We start from the raw sequence: 26,116 nt of genomic DNA, 5'->3' as shown, positions 1-26,116 counted from the left end.
GCTTAACTATTGAGTCAGACTGCAGTGGCTTTAGTTGTGTACTGTATTTTGACATTTTTGTTTAATTTGCTATTTATATTAATCATTGCTCTAACAAGTTGACTGAACAAAAGCAGCTGATTCAGAAATGACTCTAGTAACCAGTCATTTCCTGTTTGTAAAAATATTATGAATTCCATTTTTAACAAGTTATTTGGCATTTGAAGAAGGTGACATAGGTACATGGATTCTATAAAGCATGTGTGCTATCACCTCTCATTTTTTACTCACAAACCATCTTTCCAAAAATTATTTTGCTGGCATCTTTATACTCATCTTTGCATTAAAGTTACTGAGTATTAAAGCATATCTGTATTTAATTCAGAGGATCTTTTCAAGCTCTTTATAGAATTTTTCTCTCTTCACTGTCTGCAATAGATGCTGGCACACAACTGGCAATTATCTTCATGGTGGTCTTTTTGAAAATCAAATGCTCATCAAAAGCACTTGTTATGAGATGACCAAGTATTCCACGAAATGATGCTTCTTGTAGCCTTTGACTTCAAGATAAAATCAGCTCTATCACCTCCTTTATTTGCCATCCTTCAACTTAGGTGCAAGTTCCTTGTATCTTCTGGTTTCACTTACAGCAAGGTCAGGATTTGATCAAATTCATGTCTTCTAAGTGGAACATTTACCCTATGGCGACTAGACAAGGATCTCATATTTAGAATACCAACAGCTATGTTAATGCTTATAAACTGTCTAAAGACAGCATGACTCTTAGCACCCTCTAACCCTTGTTATTGCTGTAGGGAATGCCATATGACTGAGGGCCATTTTGTATTTCTTGGTGGTGAGTCTCTGTGTTTAGAGGGGTATTGCCAGAACCCTATTCAAAGCCCTTTCAGCAGAGTAGAAATTGGGGTCAGCTGGCATAGCTATCAAGAACCCAGAGTCACCTCTGCAGTGCAACGAAGTACCAGTACAGAACTTTGTGGATTGTTATTAATACCATCTCCCTTTTCTATAGTGTCTTAGCATTTACAGACCAAGCTCCTTATAACAATCTTACGAAGTAGGCAGTAAAACAATGATTATACTCATTTTAGATTAGGAAAAAGACTCAAGACTCAGAGAGGTTAAGGGAAACCAATAAGGTTTTCTAAGTCCAGTGCACCAGCAACAATCTCAGAATCATCCCACCCTTCTCGACATTCCATCCTATGACCCACCTTCCCAGCCTTCAGGGTCTAGTGCTCTCAAAAGAATCTCATTCTCATTGAGGTACAATCAGAGAAGCTTAACAGAGATACTTCTCCAAGCAGTATTTGCATCTTCACAGCATTCTAGCCTAGAAAAGGAAAATAAAACCAATGAGTAGGAAATCCAAGGATTATTCTGCTTTAAGAAAGAAGGAAACAGTCTGAGAGGATAGGTAATTTGTTTCAGGTCACATAGCTAAGTGGCTGTGAATAGAGCACCTGCCCCATCTTCCTGAGTTCAAATGTGGCATCAGTCACTTAGTAGCTGAGTGACCTTGGACAAGTACTTAACCCTGTTTGCCTCAGTTTTTCAATAAAATGAGCTGGAGAAGGAAACTGCAAACCACTTCAGTATCTTAGCCATGAAAACCCCAAATGGGGTCCCGGAGAGTCAGACAAACTAAACAACAACACACAGCTATTAAAGTGGAAGACCTCTGGCCACCGTAGGCCTCTTTCCAAATAATTAAACCCAACCAACATTTATTAAACATCCACTAAGTGGATGGGCACTAGACAAATGAAAGTGAAAAATATCAGTCTTTGCCCTCAAAGAGCTAGAGATCTAACAAGGCTAGGACACATATTGAAATAGGAAGCAAGCAACTACAGAACGTTGTTGCAGCAAAGGACAGTTAGACCAAATGCTTTAGGAGCAGGAAGGAGGGATCGTTTTCAGCTTGTTGGGAATCAGGGAAGGCTTCGTGTAAGAAGCGGCACTTGTTCATTTTCGCCCTGAAAGGTGGGGACAGTGAGGCAACTCCCATACCCCCAGGGATTCTTCTATGAGTCTTCCAACAATACCAAATGTGAAAGGCTCAAGAGGGAGATGCTTCCCTTGGCATTATGCCTTTCAAGCCAAAGTTGAACTAACCCACTTTACTGTGTTTAAGAAGAGGAAGAAAGACGTTAGAAATGTGCTTACTAGAGTTATCAGGCTAGAAATCGAAGACCAAAGCAGGAAAGAGAGGAATGTGAAGAATCAGCCATCATCAAGGATGGCATTAGATACTCAGCTTCCTAAAGGACTTCTGTAGGGCTGCAGAAAGAACACCAACCACGGCACCAGGAGACCAGAGCCTCTGCTCTGCTACTTATCAAGTGCACTGTTTCATTACACACTGCGTTTGTTCCTCTGTATCTCACCCATGTGCTTAATACTTGTTTGGTTGCTTAGCTAAGTGACCTTGGGCAAGTCTGATCCAGCTTTACATTTTATAATCTGAAGTCAGCCTTTTAGAAAACTTTACGGCAGGAAGGGGCCTTAGAGCTCATTAAGCCTAAGCCCCTCATTATGCAGAGGAGTGAATGAGGCCCAGAGGCGGAGGCCTCAGATTGGAGGAGGCCTCAGATTGGAGGAGGCCTCAGATTGGAGGGCATGGTTACAAGCCCAGGACCCAATACTTCCTAGACATTTAACTTCCAAGTAGGTCACAATCTCCCTGAGTTTGTCTTCATTTGTAAAATTGGGATAATACAATGCCCACTTCATACGACAGTCACAAGCAAGGTGCTTTATAGACTGTAAAGTACCCAAGAAATAAGAGTAGTTATTACTATTATTGGCCAAGTTCACCCAGGAAATAAGAGCTCAAACTGAAACTTGGGCTTCCTGATGCCCAATCCACTGTGCTTTCCATTGCATCACACTTCCTCTCCATCTATAAAATGGGGATCTGAGAAGCAGCCAGCTTAAAAGACCTGGGTTTGAGTCCTGTCTGACACATGCTAGTTGTGGAGCTGGGCAAGCCACTTTTCAGTGCACTGTCAGGCGGCTAAGACAGCAATTTGCACTAAAGCGGCTGATGGGCTCTGCAATGGTGGTTTCCTTGAGAGAAGTTCCCTCTACCAATGAAATTACAGCTTCAGTGGGAAGATTAAAAAGGGGGTGGAGGGGGAGGGAGAAGGGATTACACCCTGACAGGGTTGTCCCAAAGTCAGTATTCTGTGCCAACCACAGAAGCAAGAGCCCTCACTCAGGCTGAATCTTCTCTTTCAGGTCCCTGAAAATCTGTATTGTGTTTCCCAAGGGACTTCTCCAGACACTTGAGTCTTCCCTGGGGGCTGCTGTTACCCACCTGTCAGGACTCACTTTGCTTTTCCCATCCATGCCCCCAGGGAGCAGCAGATGGAACATCCTGAGGCTTGAGGCTTTCCCACTCCCCACAGCTTCCAATTGCTTCCTGGGCCTCTCTCACCTTCCTTAGGAGGTCACCTTCAAGAAGATGATTAGTGGTAATTTTACAACAAGCTTCCTGGAGCTCAGTCATTAAAAGGGCCAGCACCTGTGTTCTTCAACACTTCAAGGAGATTTTATCAACTTGGCCACTCCCCCCACTGCGGCACGTCAACAGCCCCCCTCTGGTTCTTACTTTCTTGAGTGGCCAGAAAAAATTCATCCCCTGGTGATGAGGCTCTCTTAAATTAGTCTTGTCTTCAAAAACAAGATAAACACTCCACCAACAAACCTATGCTTTAAATTCTTTCAGCCTGGGAAGGCTGGGCTTCACTGGTACAACTTTTGAGTACCAGGACCCTAGCCACAGCCATCCTGAGGCCTAGCAGAATGTCAGTGGAAACCAGTTAAGTACAGTTAAGGGGGAAAAAACTCCAAGTGCCCCCCTTTCCCCCTCAGACACAGAACAGCTGAGGCTTCTTAATGAAATTGTGACGCTGTGGGAGGGCTCCCAGCATGACACTGGCCCCACCCCAGTTTCCAAAGGCCATACCCAATCTCAAGACCAAATATTAAGGTTTCAGCTCCCTGACACTAATCCAGAGTAACTCTGGGTTTGTATCTTGCAGCTGCCATGTGTCTTCACACATGTGCCCATCACTCGCTGACACGCTATCCCAGCTTGCTGCCTGCTTCCTTCAGGGTGGCTGAGCAAGACCAACTCTCACCTTCTGGCTTGGGAATCTTTCTCTTCGGTAGAAGCTTGAGGATAGCAGTACCATGAACCAGCTGTTAAACTAAATGAAAAGGGGTAAAACAGCTGCGTTTCCCACAGCCACATGCCCCCCTCTACCCAACAGCTACTCCAAAGGGACAGTAACAACTATGAACAGATTCCCTCTCACGTACCACCTCCCCAGCCCAGACTGTCCTCCCCCAATAATACTTTAAAAACAAAACAAAACATTTCTTTGCTGCTTGCTTCAAGAATATTTTTTCTTCTTGGCCAATGAGTTATTTTAAAGTCAGGACTAGAGTGTTCCTAAGATAAAGATGAGATAGGGAAAGGGTCCTAGATTTGAAATCCTAAGAGCTGGGTTCATATGCCAGTTCTGCCACTTGCCATGTACCCTTAAGTCCCTTTCCCTCTCTTGGCTCAGTTTCCCTTTCTGAAAAAACGTTTCAGACAATCACTAAGGTTCTTTCTGGCTCTAAAGCCTATAGTTTCTCAGCCCCCTTACTCCCTTCCCCCCCTTTCATCTTAGGCTGAGGTCGAGGGAGCATAAGTGATTATTCCAAGTTTCCCGGAGGGTCAATCCAAGTGCCCTAGCTCTGAGAGCTCTGTTCTCCCACATACCACCCCTGAAGCTCAATTAAACTGTTACAAAAGGAGGGAGCTGGGCTTTCTTTCCAGAGCCAAAGTATCTGCTACATGTTTAAACAAAGCAGGCTGTCTCCACTTGGAAGGCAGGCAGAGTGTTTGGGATTGTAATTGATGGAGACATGCACAGAGCTGTACTCATAAGGTTTTCTAATTCCATTGTAATTAGTGACCTTCTTCTTGGCCAAAGCCATTTAGATAAAGTGACTGGTGTGATAGGCACAGAGACTCTAGCAGCCCAGATGGAAGGGCTACATTTGTCTGGGGATTCACAGACAGATGGTACTAAATGGCATTCTTCATCCTCATTCCACTCTGCAAGAACAGCCCAAAGCTGCTATCTTAAGGTCTTTCCAGCTTGAAAATTTTGTTTCTGACTCCTGACAACTTTGCTCCTATTTGATAAAACTGCTTCCTTTCTCTGTGGCTCCCGGAGTCAGCAGATTAGGCCCTTTGGAGGAAGAATAGAGCTCAAAAGGGATTTTCCAGAGAGCAAGATTGAGCCTGGGAAGCCTAGGCAAAGGCATTGTCTGCCCCCAAAGCTTCATCTTAAGAGATACGGCTTGATATAGTGGAAGCAGCCTCCTATGAGCTCGTGTAACCTTGGGGACAAGCACTTCCCCTCTTTGACGCTATGCATTACAACTAGGAATGTTTAGCCTGGAGAAGACTTGGGGACTGGGGGTCAGAAGAGGGGGAACACAAAGCCTCTCTAAATATTTGAAAGGCAAAGCTGAAAAATCAGCCTTGCTCTGCTTGGGCCCAGAGGGCAAAATGAGTAACAAAGGTGGGGAGGGAGGGAGTTGCTGAGGCCAACCTCCACTGGATGTGATCCCAAGTGGAATGGATTAGGCCCCCCCCCAGCAGAAGCCATAAGATGACAGATTTAGAGGTCCAAGAGACCTCAGAGTCCTCTAGTCGGACTCCTCCATTTGACAGAAGAGCAGACCAGGGCCCAGAGGTCGCCAGGAAGTAGTGCTGCTGCATTTGAAGCAGGTCCTCTACACCAAGCTGTACTGTGAACTCACACATCCCTTCTGGATCTGAAATGCTGTGGTTTAACGCCATTCACACAAATGCTATCGACAGTGCAGACTTGAATCCAGGGCCCCTGACTGCCACTGTCTGGACCAGAACCTCTCACACCTGCCTGAGAAAGCTGACACTGCTGCTAAAGGTTTTTCAGACCAAAGCGTAGGGTTTGGGTTTGAGAAAGGATTATTAAAAATGAGTCTTTCCCACTAAAACACATTTTAAAAAAGAACACTAAAAGACCAAGTAAATTCAGCAATTCAAGTAAAGCCTTGGCCTCTGAATATGGAGGCAGTGTAGTGCAGCAGAGCCTTGTATCTGGTCAAGGACCCAAGTCACTCCTAAAAGCTGGGCGACCTTGGGCAAGTCTCCTTTGTAAACCATGGGGGCTGACCCAGCTGCACTCCAAACCCTCCCGACAGAGGCCCTGCTGGCCCTGCTGGATGACGGCAGCACTCCAGCCTGGGTGGGGGTGGGGACAGGCTGGAGATAACATTAGCGGGGGAAATGGAGAGCTTGGATGATGGTGTGCCAAGAGGAGGGGGAAATGCCTTGACCTTGTTTTACAGCCTGGCTTCCAGACAAAGAAAGCTGATTTAGTAGAGAAGTGGAAACGAGCGGGATGCCCCTCAACTGGGGAATGGTTGAACAAGTTAAAGTATATGAATGTGATGGCATAGGATAGTGTTGGCTTCAGAGACACCTGGGAAAACTAATATGAAATGATCCACAGTGAAATGAATAGAATCAGAACAATTTGTATTGTAACGATATTGTAAAAACGAACGCAACTTTGAAAGTCTTAGTAACTGCCTGACACAATGATCAATCGCAATTCCAATGGACTCATGGATGAAACATGCTATCTACCTCTAGACTAAGACTTGACAAACTCAAAGAGCAACTGAAGCACCTTTTCTTTTCATTTTTTTGGGGGGGGGATGGGAGAGGACAGTGGCAGAACATAGCTAACACTGCATTGTAATGGGTTTTGTTTTTTCTTGTCTTCTCAATGGGTGGAAGGAATGAGAGAATTTGGAATGGAAAATCAAATAAAATCTAATTAAAAAAAGAAAAAAGAAAAAGAAACCTGCCTGATCTGAAGTTAAAAGTTATGAGTTCAAATATTGATTTCATCATTTAGCAGTTGTGTGGGAAGAGTTTCATTTTCTCTCTGTAAAATAGGGATATTACGACTGCTGACAGGATCAAAAGAGAAAATGTATAGAAGGTATGTAGTATAATAAAAGATAAACTGCTATATAGACATCAGCGATATGAAAGGACAGAGACCTTCACACAGGAACCCCTGGAGACTCCCAAGTTAAATTCATAATACAACATAACATAAATACTTGGGCTACTGTTCTACAGGGTTATAGTGAGGAAAGCACCTCGCAGCCTTCAAGCACTAAAGGAATTAGAGGAATTATTTTTCTTATTGTCCCCAAAACAGAAGATAAGGGAGCATGCCCAGAGCTAAATTCCCAGCCTCAAAGGGCTCTTTTCTGTAAGTTCAGTAAAATCCATGGGCCAGCAGTCACAATTTCACGTGACATAATGTTCATAGTTTGGGAATCTTGAAATATTTAGCAAACTGGTTAGGAAAATGTAATCAATTTCTAACATGAAGAACCAGATAGGGCTGATCCAGTGATAAACTCTCCCCTCTTTCACAGAGCACAGGCTTGGTTTGCCTCTGACATTTAAACCTTCCACTGGAGCTGGGGGAGGCTAAGGTGTGGAGCTGCTTGGAAGGCTGAAAACAAGTGTCATGGCTCAATACTTGCCTTCTTTATGCTAGCACCATCTCTCAAAAACCAAGGTGGATAAATCACTGAAAGCTTCTATCAGCCAGGCCCAATTTTCTTTCTCAGCATCTCAACAGGCTGTTTTTCCTCTGCTCTCGCCGATTCAACAATCCTTTATTTAGCACGCACTCGGTGCCAAGACACTGCGATGGGCCCTAGGGACAAAGATTCAGCCTGTCCATACTCTCCATCCACCTTATGCCTCTGCATAGACTGTTTCTTATGCCCTTAAGACAACACACTGCATTCCCAAATGTACTCAAGATGGGGAGGAATTCAACACACTCCTGAAAAAGGTTTTAACTAGATAGAATTTGCCCTTAAGCCAAACCACTAGTTCTCCTTTGCTTGAAACAAATAACACCCCACCACCACCACCAAAGCCCTTGATCCTAGCATTCAAGGCTCCAGCGTACTACCCAGTGGGTTGTGTTCTCATCCTGCCCTCTCTCATCTCTGAAGCTTTGCTCATACCACTCCCACATCTGAAATGAATTCCATTCTCCCAGATTTCATCAACTGACATCCCTCTCTTTTCCTTCAAGGCCCAACTCAGGTACCATGTCTTCCAGGAAGCCTTCCTTCACATACTACCCACTGTGCTGCTGACAGTCCTTTGCCCAGACCTGTCTTCTGCATGTACTCCATTGTCCCTCTTTAGCAAACCCCGTTAAGAACGGGCTCTGTGTCCCATATATCAATGTGGATTCCCTTTGTAGCCTTTGCACACAGTAGATGCTTAATAAATGAGTGCAAGAGGAATAAGGCTCCCAACATCTGCACAACAGAAAGTTCAGTGATAATAACTAATTTTATTCCTAAACAGACACAAATAAGAGGCTATCATATCAACTACCCACAGTTCATGACAGCTATGGGAATAATCCTGTGTCTGAACAAACCAGAGGATTTGGCACTATCTGGTCGCTCTTTCCTTTATTCAACTTGTGGAGCCAGGCTCTCAGCGAGAAGAGGAGGCAACCATCCCACAGCATGAATATTCATATTTCAAGTCTTCAGAGTCAAGGACCTGGGTCCTTCCCATCTAGACAATGAAACAACTTTTAGTAGGCAAAGTTCCATAAATACAAATTTCCCTATTTCCTGGTCTTTGCTTACATTTTCTTGATTGCACTGATTCCAGCCTGATTTCCAAAACCATGGTCAAATGTTCCCAGTTGAAATACTAGAAACTGGTTCAGATGACTCTATAATTGACTATAAGACACCATAGGGCCTTGGATACACATAGGAGGCACTCAAATTGCTGAATGAATGAATGAATGAATGAATGAATGTTTAAACACCCCCACTGAGGAAGCCTGAGTGTCCCAGTCACTATCCTGGCCAAATCTCTGTTTTGGAGGCATGTCATCATTGTACTAACACCCCTCTGTCCCCAACCCCCAGCCCTCTATTACCAGCTCCCTGTGGAGGGACTGACACGAATAGTCAGGGCCACAAAGACACTCCACTCTGAAGTCTTTCGGACTAGAGGGTCCCAGCAGTTCTGGAAGGGCCTGCTCTTTACTGTCTTCCCTCCTCCCCTCTCCCCTGCCAGGCACTGCTTTCTGGTCGCTGAAGTCGGTCAGCTTGTGACCTGGTTGGCCACCTGCTTCTCAAATGGGAAATGTAATCCCTTGATCCCTCTGCCCTGGGGAACCCCTCTCATGCAGTTCTTTCATCAGGTTCAGGGAAATGGCTTTGACTTGGCGAGGTGGCAACAGCATCAAGATCCAATTTTCTTCTTTTCTTCAGCTGGTACAGGTGTGACTTGGACTTTTGATGTGCTGGGGGCAAAGACAGAAGGAAAAACAAAAGGCTCTCAGTAAGATTTTCTAGAGGGGCTAGAACATCCCCATCCTTTTCTCCCTCCAGCAGCAACAGGGATAACTCGACCTAAGGGGGTGAGGGGTGGGGGGCATCTGGACTCCCTACTCAAGATGAACAAGAAAACAAGCCTGACGTCTTTCTCTATTGGTTATTCTGTTTTCATGTGGCTGCACTGACCCCCTTCTCAAAGAGTCAGGGTTCTGCTCTTCCTCCCTCTTCCAGGGACATTTCAACCCTCCAGAAGGCAAGACTACAAATCGTGGCAAGCCCACCAGCTACCAAAAGGAGCACTTTTCAGCAATGAAAAATGTTGGGAGGACTGTGGGTGTCTTTTCCAGACAGCCATCCTGGAACCCTCTGGCCACGTCAGGGAGAGCTGTGCTATCCCTCTGGGTCTACCACTCCTGGCCCTTCACCCCCATTTCTAGTTCAGGCTAGCAAGAGCCAAAAGCACAGTCCCTTCTCCCTGTGTCCAGCAAGCTGACCTTCTAGGGATGGAGTTCTCCAAATAAACAGTAGCCCTGAATAGATGGCAAGTATGAATCTCCTTCCAGGGAGAAAATAGACAGCAGGGATCTGAGATCCCACTGAAAGCCTCGAGAGCAAAAGGCTCAGTCATCACCTGGTCTCATCTCAGGCCTCTATCCTGGGACAAGCTCCACCCTAGAATTAGTTTAAGGAGCCACATTTTTAACAGCCTGTGCATTATCAAAGAAAGATCATCTAGAAAGGCATGAAGACATATGTAAGTGATCAATTTTACTGTGCAAGTACCACAAACTGATCATTAGTAACGGTTTGAAAGAAATCCATAATTCAAAAAAGATTAGGAAGTTCAGTTAGCATCATTCTCAATCCAGGCCCTATGGCAAAGCACAGGGTTCTGGCTTCTCTTTCCACTGGCAACAAGAGTAGAAAGAAGGGGATCGACAGATGGTGCTATAGAATGTCTTACACAACCCACCCTCACAAAGGCTCACAAGTGCACTCCTATAAGAGGAACGGAGACAATCCCAGAAGCACTCTCTGCAGGTGGTACAACTGAGTTTCTTTACATTAGCCACATTCCTCTCTCTTCCTCCACCTCCCAATCTGGCTTGTGTAAAACTTGAATATGTCTTGTAATTGGTGATATTTTTAAGTGTAAACTTACAGATTGGCAGATCTCACTTTCAGAGGATGGTCTGTATTCAGGAGCTACCTCTATTAGCACCAATACAGTATTCTCTCTTCCCCTACCAACACCACAGACCAATTACGATTGGGACTGCTACTTGCAACAAAACACCCTGCTAGACAGTAGAGGGTCTGACCCCATATGGCAATTCCTGTTTTCTGACAATGGAGATTGATTTATTAAATTACCACTTAAGAGAACAAGTGACTTAGCCAAGTCAACATGGGCAAAATAGAACCTAAATTTCACTATTCTCACTATTTTGAAAGTAGTTGTAATGGAAAAATCTCCTGCCCCTAAACTTTCGAGTGGCCCTATCTATCAAAGTGTAGTATAACAGAAATAGCAGTGAGCCTGGAAGACTCGAGTTCAAGTCTCCACTTTGTCTGCTACTTCCGACCTGTGTGAACTCTGGCAATTGACAGAATGTGTATAACTGGAAGGGTCTATCTATTCCAATCTTCTTATTTTACGGAGGAAAAACTGAGACCCACAGAAGTCAAATGGCTTTCCCACAGTCTAAGACAACAAAAAGACCCCTAGTAACTTTAAATGAATTCAAGTCTTCTGTACTAGAAAGATAACTTGGGGTGGTACCTAGTCACCCAGTATCTGTGCTAGAAGATAATCTCTAACGGGGATCTAGTCCAAAGGACATCTCAGACCTAGCCAAGAATCCTCCCTAAAACAAGCTTTGACTATTCAGTCAGACTCCAAATGAATATTCAAATAGTGGCGAACTCATTACTCCTTACCCCTCTCTGGGTACTCAGTTTCTCCAAATGCAAATGAGGTATGTGAACTAACTTATGTCTTCTGGCTGACATCCTGTGACTATAACTTCATTAAATTTAAAAGTACAACTTCTTGTAGAGAGATGGGGCTTGAAGTGTGTATGTACATTTTAGTTTGCTAAGTTCAATATGGAATTACTGTGAGTTTACAGAGAGAGTAGAATTAACTGTCCAATGGTCTTGTCTGTGGTGTTGTCCAGAAGCTATTCATGAAATTATGCACAGGAAATTACTAGAAGAAGTTGCTCTATCTATAATATCTACATCAGCTCAAACATGAAGTGACTTTGAGTTTTCTGAAATACCAGATGAATTAGCAGCCCCCCCAAGAAAGTCTCCTTTTAACTCAACCAGTTTTCATTAGAACCAAACCACCATTTTCAGAAATGATTTCAACGAGCAAAAGCTACTGTTCTACCAAAAGTCTTCAAAATACCCAAGCTAAGAATTCCTCCATAGCCCTCCCCGCTCAATTCATTTATTAGGTTTACCTGCCCATTCTCGGTCCCCAATGATGATTCTATCACACAGTTCACATCTGTGATGACTCCGTTTATTCTCGGTGACATCACACTGAAATCTGATGGGAGTGGCTACAGGTTGCTTGCCCTGGGGAAAGCAAATCAATAAAAAAGCATTTGACTGAGACATTTCAATTTTATTCTCTATAGTGCTTCACAGCTTAAAGAACACTTTCCTCACAACAAGCCTGTCAAAGAAGTGGTAATATGCATATTAATTATTATCCCCATTTTACAGATAAGGTAACAGAGGCTCAGAAAAAATAACTTATCCCCAATCACACAAGCCAGTATTCCAGTTTGCCACACAGAGGCAGCCTGGTAGAATAGAAAGGATACCAGGTTTTGAGTCCGCAAACTAACACGCCACTGTAGATAGATAGATATCTGTCTGTCTCTCTCTCTCTCTCTGTCTCTGCCCATTTCCTAGTCTGTATAATGGGGATAGTACTTCTAATTTGCAGCCTTTGGGCAATAAACTTTGCAAAAATGGAAAGCGGAGAGGAAGTCATGAGAAGCCAAAACCTAAAACAAGTCTATCCATAGGAAGCTCCAAAGTAATGTTTCATTTCATTCTTAAATAAGAGATATGATCATAATAAAATGGACAATTACATAAATTTTAAAAGCTTTTAAACAAACAGAATTGATGCAGCTATAATAAGAGAAATGATCAACTAGGGGAAAGAAGTGCAGCACATACATCTGGTAAAATATGGGAAACTAACACAAATATAGAAGAAAAATGATATCAACCAAATTATGTTCAATGATAAGTGGTCAAAGGATATGAACCAACAGTGTTAAAAGAGAAATGCAAGGTATCAAAGGAATGCTCTCAAACATTACGGAGAGAAAGCAAATGAAGACAACTTTGAGATTTGTCCTCAGAACAACCAGACTTGTGAAGATGACAAAAGACAGAGATGACCTATTTGAGAGGGGCTCTAGGAAGACAACCTAGGACAATCAACCTCCACTGCTAGAGCTATGAACGAATTCAAATGTTCTGAAAAACAAATTGGAACTATACTAGAAAAGTAACTGACTACCTATACCCATTGATGCAGCGGCACGAGTAGCGGGCAGAGCTCCCAGAGTGAGGTCAAAGACGGAAGCAAAGATCCAATATATACCAAAATATTCACAGCAGCATCTTTTTGTATTAGCAAAGAAACTGGAGGCAAAGTGGGTTCCCGGCCTGTGGGAAACAGCTGAACAAATTGTGGTACAGGACAGTAACAGAATATTAAGACACTGTAAGAAACAATGAATATGAAGAATGTAGAAAAATTTGGGAATACCTTTATGAACTGATACAGAGTGAAGTAAGTAAAACCAAAGGAACAATTTATACAATGACCACAATAATGTAAAGAAAAACAATCTCGAACTCTGATTAATCCAATGACTAATCTTGATTTCAGAGTACTGAATATGAAACATACCTTTCCTCCATGGTGGATTTAAAATGCTAAATGATACATATGTTTTCTGAACATGGTCAATGTTTAAGAATTTGTTTTGCTTGACTATACATATTTTTATGAGGATTTCATTTATCTTTTTTATCATTCAATTTGGGGTCAGGGGAAAAAAATTGAGAGGGAGAAGAAATAAGTACTTGTTAAATGTTAAAAAAACAAAATTAAATTCCCTTTTCCTCCCCCCCATAAAAAAAAAGATTTTGTCAAGAGACTTTTAAGTATAAAGAATTTTTGTCTCAATGAAAAATTATGCTTATTTTTATTTTAAATTAAAAAGATAAATGCTATGATATTACCTTAGAGAAAAAAAGAAATATACCTCCCTCCTCTAAGTAGAGAAGTGATGGATTACAGATACAGAATAAGATACAGCCAATGTATACTTTGTTTAACAATATACTTCGTGGTTATGAGGAAAGGTTCACAAAGACTTTGGAAAGTGACAACTAAAAAAACATGGAGAAAGCACTAAAAAAAAGTTAATGAGGCTTGGTGCCTTAGAGGCAGGTTCAAGGTAACAAACACCTCTCCTAATGAAAGGTGCTCAGAACCCTAACCAGATAGTACTGCACTTGGAAGGTACCTGGATGAAGCTTCCCACAATCTGCAGAGCAGGTCCCAGAACTGACTCTTCCCATTTTAAGGCATCAGTTACCTCCAAACCATAAATCGGGGGCACACTGGGTCCAGGGCCTGACAAAAAAGAGAAACTATTAGTTGACAGAGTTCAAACCCAAACTAACCTTGCTCCAAATGTTCTGTGGTTTGATAATACCAAAATTCCTGAGACAACCATTCACTGTTCAGAATCCAATTCACACCTAAAGATAAACATGCTACCTTGTCTCTAGGCCAAGAACTTTTGGTATCTTAACATAAATAACAATAACTATATAAAGTCCAAGACAGTCTGACTGACAGTAGCTCCAGCTGCCTAATTCCTAAGAAACATCAAAGCAAAAGATCTCTGAAAATTGACCAAGAAATGGGCAATGACACTCCTCAAGAAGCCTGCGGCTAAATATACGCACACATAGGAGAAATTTCCAACTCCCCACAGCAAGAAACATACCATCAACTTCCTCTGCCAAAGACAGCGTACAGCAGACAGAAAAACACCAGACTCAGTGAGAAGACCTGGTTTGAATTCTAGATCCATCACTTACAACACATTGACTCCATGCCAGTCACTTCCCTTTTATTTGCTCTGTGTATATCAAAAGGGCTATTATGGAACCAATGAGATAATGTATATAAAAATGCTATCTCAATATGAGCTATTCTGAAGTAGGTATTTCTCCTGTAGCCCTAAACCAGGGCATATATAACAAATAGTCTCAGGAAAATACTTCTGAATGCCTTCCACTACCACCTCTAGGCACATGACTCCCAAATGTAAATCTCCAGTCCTGAACTCTCTTCCAAGTTCAGAGCTGAATAACTCAATTGCTGATAGGATGCTTCCGCCTCAGTGGCACCTCAAATTCAAGATAACCCTAATCTGCTTATTATTCATTCTCCTAAACCTATTCCCCCTTTCAGACACCATTTTGTCTGTGGCACCACCAATGACCCTCTTTCCCCTGGGGTTACTCTTGATTCTTCCTCCTCTCTCAACAGTTACCAATAAGTCCTACTGAGTGCACCACGTACCCTAAATGTGCACTGTCTCTACCTTAGCAAAGAAGCATTCATCACCATCTACCTGGGTGACTAAAAAAATCCCTTTAAGTGGCAAAAAGCATACCTCCATCGTTACATTAAAGGCACGCCTACTCCCAGGCCTATAATCCTAAAGGATCTTCCTGTCTCTAATGTCAGGCCAATGTATCCTTCAGATCTTTGTCAGGAGTAAACTTTTGCACAGATCTAGTTATATCACTTCTGGTCAAAAAACTTCCTGTCATTTCCCACTGCCCATGGGGCAACGCTCATACTCCCTCTGATATTTAAGGCTCCCCCAGAATCTGGTACAACCTGACCCTTCTAGCCTCATCTCATATTATTCTCTCTATATATACTTCTACAGGTACCAACCAGAATGGACAACTAGTCTCCCTGTGTGCCTTGAGTTTTCTTACATCAATGTCTTCGTATTCCCACTTAGGCCAGTGCCTGGCACATCGTTTGCTGCTGCTCAGTTGTGTGTCTGACTCTTTCTGACCCCATTTTGGGGTTTTCTTAGCAGAGATACTAGAGTAGTTTGCCATTTCCTTCACCTCATTTTAAAGATGAGGAAACTGAGGCCAAAAGGGATAAGTGACTTGCCCAGGGTCACACAGCTAGTAAGTACCTGAGGCCAGACGTGAACTCAGGAAGTTCCAGGCCCAGCCCTCTAGCCACCACAGTAGGTGCTTAATAAACGCTTACTGAGTAACCATCTTTTTGCTCAGGTACTTCCCTAGGCCTGGAATGTTCTCCCTCCTTCCCTCTCTCTTCTTCTGTTAAATCCACACCAATCCTTCAAATCCTGACCCACGTAATACCTGCTCTACAAAGTCTTCGATGTCAACTAACATGTCCTTAAAGACTTCACAGACCAATGTTTGTACCTCTCTATTGTACTTACCAGTTATCTCGAACTCTTAGCCTACTATTACCCTATAATTCTCATAAGAGCAAGGGTCTTTGAATATCCCATTACACTTGGCAGAGGGCTCTGCACACAGTAGGCATTTAATAAAAAAGGCAAATAGGACTTGGAGTGGCAGAGAGTATGCCTCCATTTTTAGGTTAAAAACACCCATGCCCAAAGACTAGTGAAAGTTTACTACTAATGGAGACTGAGGCACCTACCATTAAGAGAGGTGGAGGCAAGCATCCTGGCATGATTCAGTTGCAGACAGGCAAAGAGCATCAAGACCTGGACAAAAACATCAAAGGCCACAGTGTGCCAACGGCTGGCAGGTGCTGGCCTTTTTACTGTGCCCACCACAAATGAGCTTCTTCAGAGAGAAGCCTGAGCTGCACCTGCCCTCCACCTGCCCTCCTATGGAAAGGTGAGACTGGGAGGTACGGGCAGTGTCCACAGTCCACCTGGCTTGGGGTAAGCTCTGCACCTGTTTCAGGGCCACTCTACACTCTCCTCTCCTCCAAGCCTTTTGTTAGGCTTCTGTATCCGCCCTCAGCCCCTTTCCACAAGTGCTCAGCTCCCAGCTGCTGTTGATGGCTCTGATCCAAGGCTGAGCTCGACTGGGGAAGTCCCTCTGGCTTCCCGCCAAAGTGATGTCTCCCCAACAGAAGAGGCCCAAGCCAATAGGATAGGCTCCTGATCTGGAAGGCGGCTGTGCCTTTCACTCCAGCACTGCATGTGTTTGTGTGCAGGAGAGGCAGATATATGACATGCTATGCCATCAACTCCATATGCTTCTGGAGGGTAAGGGCAGGGCCAGAATTCTGTGGCTTTTCAAGATTACAAAGTTCTAACAATGCAAAGTGTTGCCTGTTAGAAAATACTTATTTCAGGAAGTCAAGCTTATTGGGAGAAGAGAAGCTACATCAGGAGTTGGTGGTATACCAAGTTTTCATCTTGGCTGATGATCACGTTTCTCCTAACTGGACAAGCAATGAAAAAGAGAAAAAGATGAGAGTGTCCAATGTAGCTATCAAGGGCCAAATGACAGTCTGTGGATGGACGACATTACTGAACCAGGCAGGTCCAAAGAATGCCTAGAAGCCCAAGACACATGTGCTCAAAGGGAGAGAAGATTATACTGGCACCGCAACATATGTAGCCCAAAATAATACCTCAAATAAAACTAACGTTTATTAATATTTATGATTCAAATACAGATGGGTTTAGGCCCTGTGCTCCTTGCTAGGGATAAAGATAAAAAATGGCATAGTTTCTGTACTCCAGACCCTATGATCTAATGGAGGGATTTGCGGAGAGATAGGGCAATTACAAATAGGTATGGTATGAAATAGGATGTGAAAGGGCAAAGAAAATCCAAGCAGAATGCTCCAAGAAAATCCAAGGAGGGAAAACTAATGAGGGCAATAGCATCTGGGCTGGGCCTATAAGGAAAAGAGATTATAACAGACAGGGCTAGGAGGAAAGTTGAATTCATGTGGTATGACAAGGCTTTCCATTCCCTCAGCTGTCTTTATCTGTAAGAAAACATACTGCCTAAAGCCAAAGAGCACGATAGAGGTTATTTATTCAGAAGCTACCCTGGCACCCCCACCCACAAGCTGTAAGGTAGTTTCTAACAAGCTAAGCTTCTTTCGGCCCACAGCCACATAACTCATTCCTTCTGATACCATGCTTAGTTGTTCAGGCAATTGAGTGGTTGGCAGGGACAGAACTACAATTTGCTACCTAAACACCAGACAGACTCAGAAGGCCTAGCATCAGTGTGAATGAGGAGGGTGAAACCTACAGCAGATTCCAAAAGTTAGATAGCTTAAATTTGGTGTTTTGTAATCTTACTAAGGACTATTTACTCTTGAATTTGAAAAGAAATTCCTTGGCAAAGATGAAATGTTATAGGGCAAGAGTTCTTAACTTGGGGGTTTGGGAACTTGTTTTCTTTCTTTTTTTTTTTTGTGAGGCAATTGGGGGTTAAGTGACTTGCCCAGGGTCACACAGCTAGTAAGCGTCAAGTGTCTGAGGTCACACTTGAACTCAGTTCCTCCTGACTCTTCCACTGCGCCACCAAGCTGCCCCCTGGGAACTTGTTTTCTAAAAAATACTTTGATAACTATTTCAACATAATTGGTATCCTTTGTAATAATTTATTTTATGTATTTAAAAATATTCTGAAAAGTTTCCTTTCACCAGACAGCAAAGGGGTTCACAACATAAAAAAAGGGTAAGAACTCTTGTTCTAGAGTAATAAACCTTTTTAAGCTTAAAATGTGATTACGTTAAATTTCTTTTGCACTAATAAAATTAATGCACATAGGGAAAAGAAGGAAAAGTATTAACTAGGGAAAAAATCTTCATCAAACATTTCTGATAAGGGTCTGATATGAGAACAAGATTTTACTTCCATAGGATATGAACAAAGAGCTCTAAAAAGACAAATCATAATCTATTAACAACCACAAAGATTGTGCCAAATCATTAATAACAAAAATGCAAATTAAAAATCAACTCTGAGGTGTTAATTCACACCTAGCAAATTGACAAAGATGTCAGAAGATGCGAATGGTCAATGTTGTAGGGGTTGTAGAAAGAAAAGTAATAATATACTCTTGGCAGAGCTAGGAACTGGTACAACAATTCTAGAAAGCAATTTGGAATCTTGCTAAGAAATTAAATAAAATGTGCATGCCCTTTGAACCAGAGATTCCACTACTAGCCATATATCCAGACCTCTAATTTCACTGACACAGAAAACACCTGGGTGAGAAAACTGTCCTTCCAATACAAGTTGACACTTTCTCTGCAAATTCCTGTCTTAAGAGAAAGGCTTGGAGCATTGACAGGTTAAGGGACTTGACCAGAGTTGCAGGTCCCATATCTGTCAGAGGTGGGATTTGAACCCAGGTCCCCCTGACTTCTAGGTTAGTTCTTTATCATTCCTAGATGTCCACTACTTCCCACTTACTCAAACCTCAACCCAAAGATGTCAATGATAAAAAGAAATGCCCCATAGGCACCAACATATTTGTAACAGCTCTTTCTATAGAAAAGAATGGAAACAAAATGATGCCTACAGACTGGAAAGTGGCTAAACAAAGTGCGGTACACAAATACAATGGAATATTACTGCTCTATAATAAATGAATTTGAAGAATTCAGAGGCATCAGAAGAATCACAGAAACTAAGGCAAAATGAAGTAAATAGAGCCAGGAAAACAACATACATAATTACATTAACATAAATGGAAAAAATTACAGCAACTCCAAATTCCCATAACACTGAACACAGTATAATAATAACCAAGCTCTTAACCTTGAAGAAAAGATAAGAAAATGCACCTCCCTTCTTTGAAGAGATGAAGGACTATATGGGTATGGAAGTTTTTCTATACTATCAGACTTGGTCAATGTTATTAGTTTTACTGATTTTTCCCCCTTTTCCTTTTTATTATTTGTTTTAGGCTCACTGGGTGGGAAGAAAGGACATATTTGGAAATGATGGTGATGTAAAAATAATTATGCAACAAGTTGTTTTTAAAAGCTTAAATTGATACCAGGTACATATTTTCCTATCTCTTCCCTATACCTTTCGGCAGGATGCTCATCTCTGTATGATGAAGAGACAGACTTCACCTGTGAGATATTTTCCCTAGAGGTACCAAAGCGAGGAAGAAATCCAGAGAATGAAAATGTTTCACATGTGTATACACCGTCTCACTTGATTCTCAAGTATTATGCCCATCTGACAGCTGAGGAGACAATCTCAAAGAGGTAAAGAAACTGGAACAAGGTGACATGGCCAGTAAGCCACTGCTCCATCCTATCTACATCATCTTTGGTAAGGCACCTAAACTGCCTTGGGCTTCAGGTCCCTCATCTATGAAACGATGGAGGTTGGACCAGATGGCCATTAAAGTCCCTTCCAGTTAGAGATCTATGATTCTATGATTTGAACCCAGTTCTGCTGACTCCAGATGATACCACACATCTTTTAATCACTTCAACAATGGCTCTCTCATCTAATTCAGTAGATGGTGTAGTACACTGGAATGGAATGAGTGAAGGACTCGGAATCATTCCCCATTCCCCCACCCCAAAGTTCTAATCAAATACCAACCACCCCTTCCACTGTACCCTCTGGAATGCCTATTCCACTGGCAATAAACATCCCTTCATCCTAAATCTTTTTCTCCCCCACGCCTTAAATCTCCTAGTTATTACTAAAACCTGGCTCCCTCTTGATGACAAAGCCTCATCCTTCCCAAAACTGGCTGCACCTTCATTCACTCCCCTCACCTCACTGGTCAAGGAATTTCCCAGTTCCCCACTGCCATTTCCAGGTTCTCTTCCCACCTCCATCACTCAGTAACCTCTCCTCCTCTGAGATTGATGCAATTCATTTCTAGCACCTAATCAAAATCTTCACTTGAACCTTCCATTCCTGCTATCATCCTATATGTTTTCTACCCTTTATTGCCAAACTCCTTGAAAAGACCATCTACAAAAAGCACTTCCACTTTCTTTCCTCTTACTCTCTTCTTACAATCTGGCTTCTGACTCATTATTCCACCAAAATGGCTTTCCAAAAGTACCAATGATCTCTCAGTTGCCAAACCTATTGGCCTTTTATCAATTCTCACTGTCCTCAACCTCTCTGCAGCCTTTGCCAATGTTGATCACCCTCTTCTTCTTGATCCTCTCTTCTTGAGGTTTTTGGGACACAGTTTTCTCCTGGTTTTCCTCCCATATACCTCCTATCTACCTGCTCCTTTCCCTGCATCCTCCTTTAGATCATGGGTGTCCTGAAAGGGTTCTGTCCTGGGCCCTTTTGTCTTCTCCCTCTATACAACTTGGTGAGCTCATCAGCGACCATAGATTTAATTACGATCTCTATGCTGATGATTTTCTAATCTACCCATCTTGATCCAACCCCTCTGCTGACCAATCTCACACAGCCCTTTCAGAAATGTCAGGCAAAATAGTTAGTAGACATCTTAAACTCAATATGTCTAAAACGGAACTCATTATCGCCCCCCCTGCCCGCCCTTCACTCCCCCATCCCAAACCATGCCAGGACTACTGTAATAGGTGCTGGTGGGTCTTCTTGCCTCAACCTCTCTCCACTCCAATACATCTTCCATTCAGCCACCAAAGTAATGTTTCTAAAGCACAGGTCTAATTATGCCCTCCTTTCCCCTCCCCCATCCAGGATCAAAAGCGAAATACTCTGTTTGACCTTCAAAACTCTTTATAACCTAACTTCATTCCTACCTTACTCTCCACCAGGTACTCTGATTCAGTGACACTGACCTCAGCTCTGCAAATTTTCACTGGCTGTCCCCCATGCCTGGAATGCATTCCCTCCCTTTTGTCCACCTACTGACCTCCCTGGCTTCCTTTAAGCTCCAACTGAAACCCCATCTTTTACAGGACACCTCTCCCAAGCCCTCTTAATTTTAATGCCTTCCCTCTTTTAATTATCTATTTATCCCATATATAGCTTGCTTGCCCTCTCCTCCATTAGACTGTAAATTCCTTGAGGGGAAGGACTGTATTTTTGCCTCTTTGTGTATCCCAAGAACTTATCACAGTGCCTAGAACACAGAAGGCACTCAATAAATGTTTACTGAATGACTGACTGAATCAGGAGACTCGATATTTAAGTTCAAATCCCAGTTCTAACAAGTAGTAGATCTTGACCATAGTAAGTCACTAATCTCTGAGGCTCAGTTTTATCATCAGTAAAATGGGGACAGTACTTGTCATATGTGATATCACATATGTGATACACACACACACACACACACACACACACACACACACACAGCCCCTCTCACAGGACTGTTGTGAGGAAAACACACAAACCTTTAGAAGCAAATGCTTTAGAAGTGAGTTGTCAGATAAAAGTAGGGATAGCAGTAACTTCTTCAGTATGAAAGAAGACTACACAAAGGCTGGTACAAGGAACTTACGATTTAAGAAGCGGTTTTTGACCCATTTGTTTTGCTTCCGAGCATATCTCTTGGTCACTTGTTTTAGAGCCTCAATACCTGAAAGCAAAAAAGATAGAATAAGTCAAGTAACCAGCATCAATGTCCTTAGGGCCTGCTAAACAAAGCCTCAGAACTTAGAATCAGCAGGGAGGCACATCTGAGCTCTGCTGTACTAAGGCTCAAGGAGACCTCACTCTTAAGAACCCTCAGGCCTGAGGACATGGCTGCTTTGACAAATTGGAGAAATGTCAAAGGCAACAGATGGAATTAGAGACTCTGAGGAAAGGACTTTGCTCAAAACACCAAACAGGAGGGAATTAGTGCTATTAACTTCTTCTCACCCTATGCTATCAAGCTTGTATTTGTACTATCACTCTTGACCCAAGATTCCACATTATTGAATAAGAAATTTCATACCTTTTGTAAGGAGGAGGTTACTGGTTTCTGGACTGCACTGGTCACCATTGATCAGGTATTCGTGGAACTCCTTGAAGCCAATGGACTGAAAGATGCCATGCTGGTATTTCTGACTGGGAAAAGAAAAGCAAAAGCTGAATTGTCTATTTTTCTGTATTGAGGTTTTTTTCTCCCTATCCCTTAAAAAACATTCCTCAGAATCCCTTAAAAATTTATTATCAAGAGCTGAAAAAGAGCTCAGAGATTGTCTAGATGAACACCTGTATAGGAGCATCCTCTAAAGCAGCCTGAACCAGCAGCCAGACAGTCACTGCTGTATCCACTGATGAGGACCCCACTACTTCTGGAGTCCGCACAATCCACTTTTGTACAGTATCATCAGAATATTATTCCTTAAATCTAGCTATTCCTAAATCTGCCTCTCTCCACTTCCCATCACTGCTCTTGGGCCATACAGGATCAAGAACAAGTCTAAGCCTCTTCAAATACTTGAAGGCAGCTAGCATGCCCCCCCCCAAGTACCCTCTTCTTCTGGATGAACACCCTCAGGTTCATTCGGGAAATCTTAAAATGGTACAGTCTCCAATTCTTTCATTATCCTGGTCACCCTACAATCTGTCAATATTCATCCTAAAATGTGGTACCAGGACTGAAAATAATCCAGATATGGTCTAAACAGGACCATATGATATAACCCTATTCCAGCAGGCAACAGAATAAGGCCAAACAATAATATGGACAGAAACTAATTTTTGATCTACTAACTTTTAGACACAACTGACAGGGATGGAAAGGCAAAGTACTATGTCCACATGCTCACCAATTCTCAGCAACTTTCTCACGATTGTAGCGCCTATGAAAGTCTTTCAGCTCTTCCAAAAGCCCAGCAGCCAACATTTCATCCACCCTCTTATCCAAGCGCTGGTCTAGAACTTCAATTGAAATCAATCAACCAATAAGGCTATACTTACTTGTGATCTTCCTTTATATGATCAGCACTAGGCTTATACAAAATTAATTACATAAAATTAGAACTACTAAAGATCAGAAAAAAGATTTATATTCCAAGGAATGTAGGTGGTCCAGTGATTACTGTGTTGGGCCTGGAGTCAGGAAGACTTGAGCTCAAATTTGACCTCAAGACACTTACTAGCTGTGTGACCCTGGGCAAATGACTGAAGTTCTGTCTGCCACAGTTTCCTCATCTGTAAAATGAAAGCACCTACCTCCCAGGGTTGTTGTAAGGACAAAATAAGGTAATATTTATAAAGTGCTTTGCAAACCTTAAAGTAATATAAAATGTTAGTTGTTGTTATTATAATTACTTCACACTGCCACACCAGACAAAAACAGCTAGACAGAGCATAAATGCAAAAAACGATGTGCTAATGTACAGCTGTAATCATGCCAGTTGAAGAATTTCAAACAGCACATTTCTAATTCACTGGCAGTCAAATGCATCAGTCTAAAAATGAAACATTCTTTCTGAGATTTTTAGACTCTCAGAAACCATGTGATCCAACTCCCACACCAAACACAGAGGGAAACAATAACTTCTACTTTTACAGTGTATTAAGGTTTACAAAGTCCTTTCCTAACAATACCTCTGCGAGGTAATACAAACAGCATTGATTCCATTTTACAGATGAAGGAATTGAAGTCCAGAAAGGTTCAGTGACTTACCATCATGTAGCTAGAAGGACTGGAGCTGGGAAAGAATCTGAGTCATTCCAAGTCCAGTGGTCCTCACATTATGCTCCCACCTCTTGGAAATGAAAGCTCAGAGGGTAAATGAACTCGTCCCAGGATACAAGAGAACAAATGACAAAGCCGGTATTCTTTGGGGACAAGGTAGTGGGACTAAAAACCCATTCTAATTCTAAACCTATGATCCTATAACTAATTATTTATTCACCTAATCCAAGATACACTTATTTTTTTTCCTCTTCACTCTTTCGTCATTTATTGCATTTGCCATTCTTGCCTAGGTCAGCTATTTCATAGTTTCAGGATTTGAGGAAGAAAGTACTACAAAATATTTACTGTTTTGTATCTGATGATGGCATGATGAACAGACAAGCCTCCATAAAATCTTACTGAGATACCCCATTCTAGCGTGGAGGTGACCCTGGGTTCAAATGCAAAATGCAAGTTTTAGTACATTCTCTATCATGCTAGAAAAACTTCCAAAGTCCTATCAAAAGACGATGTCTGCTTTTCAAGACCAGCCTACCCAAGTACAGAAAAGTTCTGTACTCTGGCCACTCTGCGATGAATTCTTTGACCACAGCAATCCAAGAAATAAAGAAAAACATAAAATGATGCTCACAAAAAGTAGCCTTTAGGCAAAGTCATGAAAGAAGCTATCAATTCTAGAAAATGAATGAATAAGTATTTATTAAGCACTTATCATGTGCCAAGGATTTAACACAAAAGCAAGACCTGACCTCTAGGAGCTTACACTCTAACAGGGGAAGACAACACAAAGAGGCAGAAGTGAGGAAACAGAGTATGCTAAGCACATGGCCATACAAAGGTACAGAAATGGGAGGGGCAAGGAATGCCAAGATGGCCAATACGGCTGGATCACAGACTAAATACATTGTCAGATGTAAAGAAGCTTAGAAATGGAGGCAGGGGCTAAGTTGCACAGACCTTTAATGACAAAGGAAGGACTTTTTATTTAATCTAGGAGGTAAATAATGTAACACTAAAAGGAAATCAAAGTTGTGATAATCGCCAATCCTAGTCGTGGATCACAGATACTGAAATGTATTTCTCTCCTTCTTAGAGAGAGTGGGTGGGAGGTCAATGGGTGCAAAATATTGTATACACTGTCAGAAGAAATCACTATGTCAATTATGTTTTACTCAACTGTTTTTCTTGGTTACCAAAATGGTTTGGAGAAGATACATCTGAGATACAGAGAAATGGCTTTGGTATGAAAACAAAAGGCATAAATAAAACTTATGGGATAGAGGCAGTGAGAATACAAAGCATCACAGTTCTTAGTTATCTATAAATGCTAACTTAGCTGTTGGTACTCCAAATGTGAGACTCATGCCCAGTAACTACAGAGCAGAGATACTGCTAGACAAATTCTATCTCATCGATCTTGACATTCCCATTACACATGAAACAAGAAGACAAAATAAAGTTGTTACTAAGGAGAAGGATGGCTCACAGGTTTTTTACTTCGGACAGGCAAATAAGGAGCCCTTTTATCATACTTCCAAAGATGGGAAAATCCATCATACCATGGGACATGGTCATCTTATATTGGACTCCTTGTAAATAAATACCAAATTAGAAGCATACAAATGAGAAGACATAACATGGAATCAAAACAACTGAAACCTGACCTGTTTAGGCAATCTACTGGCACTTAAAAATGGAAAGGGATTAAAAGAATACTGACACAATATCAACATTCCCCAAGGAATTTTAATTAATGTAAATCAGTCCCCCTGATGAAGAGACCAAAAGAGACTAAATACCAATTTCAGCAAACATAAGCTCTCTTAGCTAGGTGGAGAGATACAGCAACCAAAGGCAAAACCAATACTAGTTGTAAAATCAAGAAGGGAATCAGTGGTACAGATTACACATGCACACACACACACACACACACACACACACACACACACACACACACACACA

The 26,116-nt window shown here is 42.1% G+C and overlaps 1 protein-coding gene and 1 long non-coding RNA gene across 3 annotated transcripts in view; both read right to left on the bottom strand.

Annotated features, from left to right (window-relative positions):
• Window positions 1-1,066: 1,066 nt before the first annotated feature.
• Window positions 1,067-4,272, bottom strand: LOC114044936. Its single transcript, XR_003569313.1, has 3 exons — window positions 4,149-4,272; window positions 3,323-3,459; window positions 1,067-1,333 (listed from the first exon to the last, which is right to left on the bottom strand). It is a non-coding gene; the product is annotated as an uncharacterized LOC114044936 (long non-coding RNA).
• A 4,164-nt stretch (window positions 4,273-8,436) lies between these two features.
• Window positions 8,437-26,116, bottom strand: part of TRIT1 (tRNA isopentenyltransferase 1) — an 86,353-nt gene continuing 68,673 nt past the window's right edge. For both annotated transcript variants that reach the window (XM_027864500.1, XM_027864499.1), the window contains 6 exons: window positions 23,277-23,388; window positions 22,457-22,569; window positions 22,019-22,096; window positions 14,040-14,149; window positions 11,940-12,057; window positions 8,437-9,434 (listed from right to left, as the gene is read on the bottom strand). In XM_027864500.1, the coding sequence (XP_027720301.1) occupies window positions 9,313-9,434; window positions 11,940-12,057; window positions 14,040-14,149; window positions 22,019-22,096; window positions 22,457-22,569; window positions 23,277-23,388 (653 nt within the window). In that variant the 3' untranslated portion in view covers window positions 8,437-9,312. The remainder of the gene's footprint in view (window positions 9,435-11,939; window positions 12,058-14,039; window positions 14,150-22,018; window positions 22,097-22,456; window positions 22,570-23,276; window positions 23,389-26,116) is intronic.

This window comes from Vombatus ursinus, unplaced genomic scaffold (genome assembly GCF_900497805.2).
Source record: "Vombatus ursinus unplaced genomic scaffold, bare-nosed wombat genome assembly UNPS02014775.1, whole genome shotgun sequence".
In the NCBI taxonomy this organism is placed as follows: domain Eukaryota; kingdom Metazoa; phylum Chordata; class Mammalia; order Diprotodontia; family Vombatidae; genus Vombatus; species Vombatus ursinus.
This window is presented reverse-complemented; position numbering and strand designations above follow the sequence as displayed.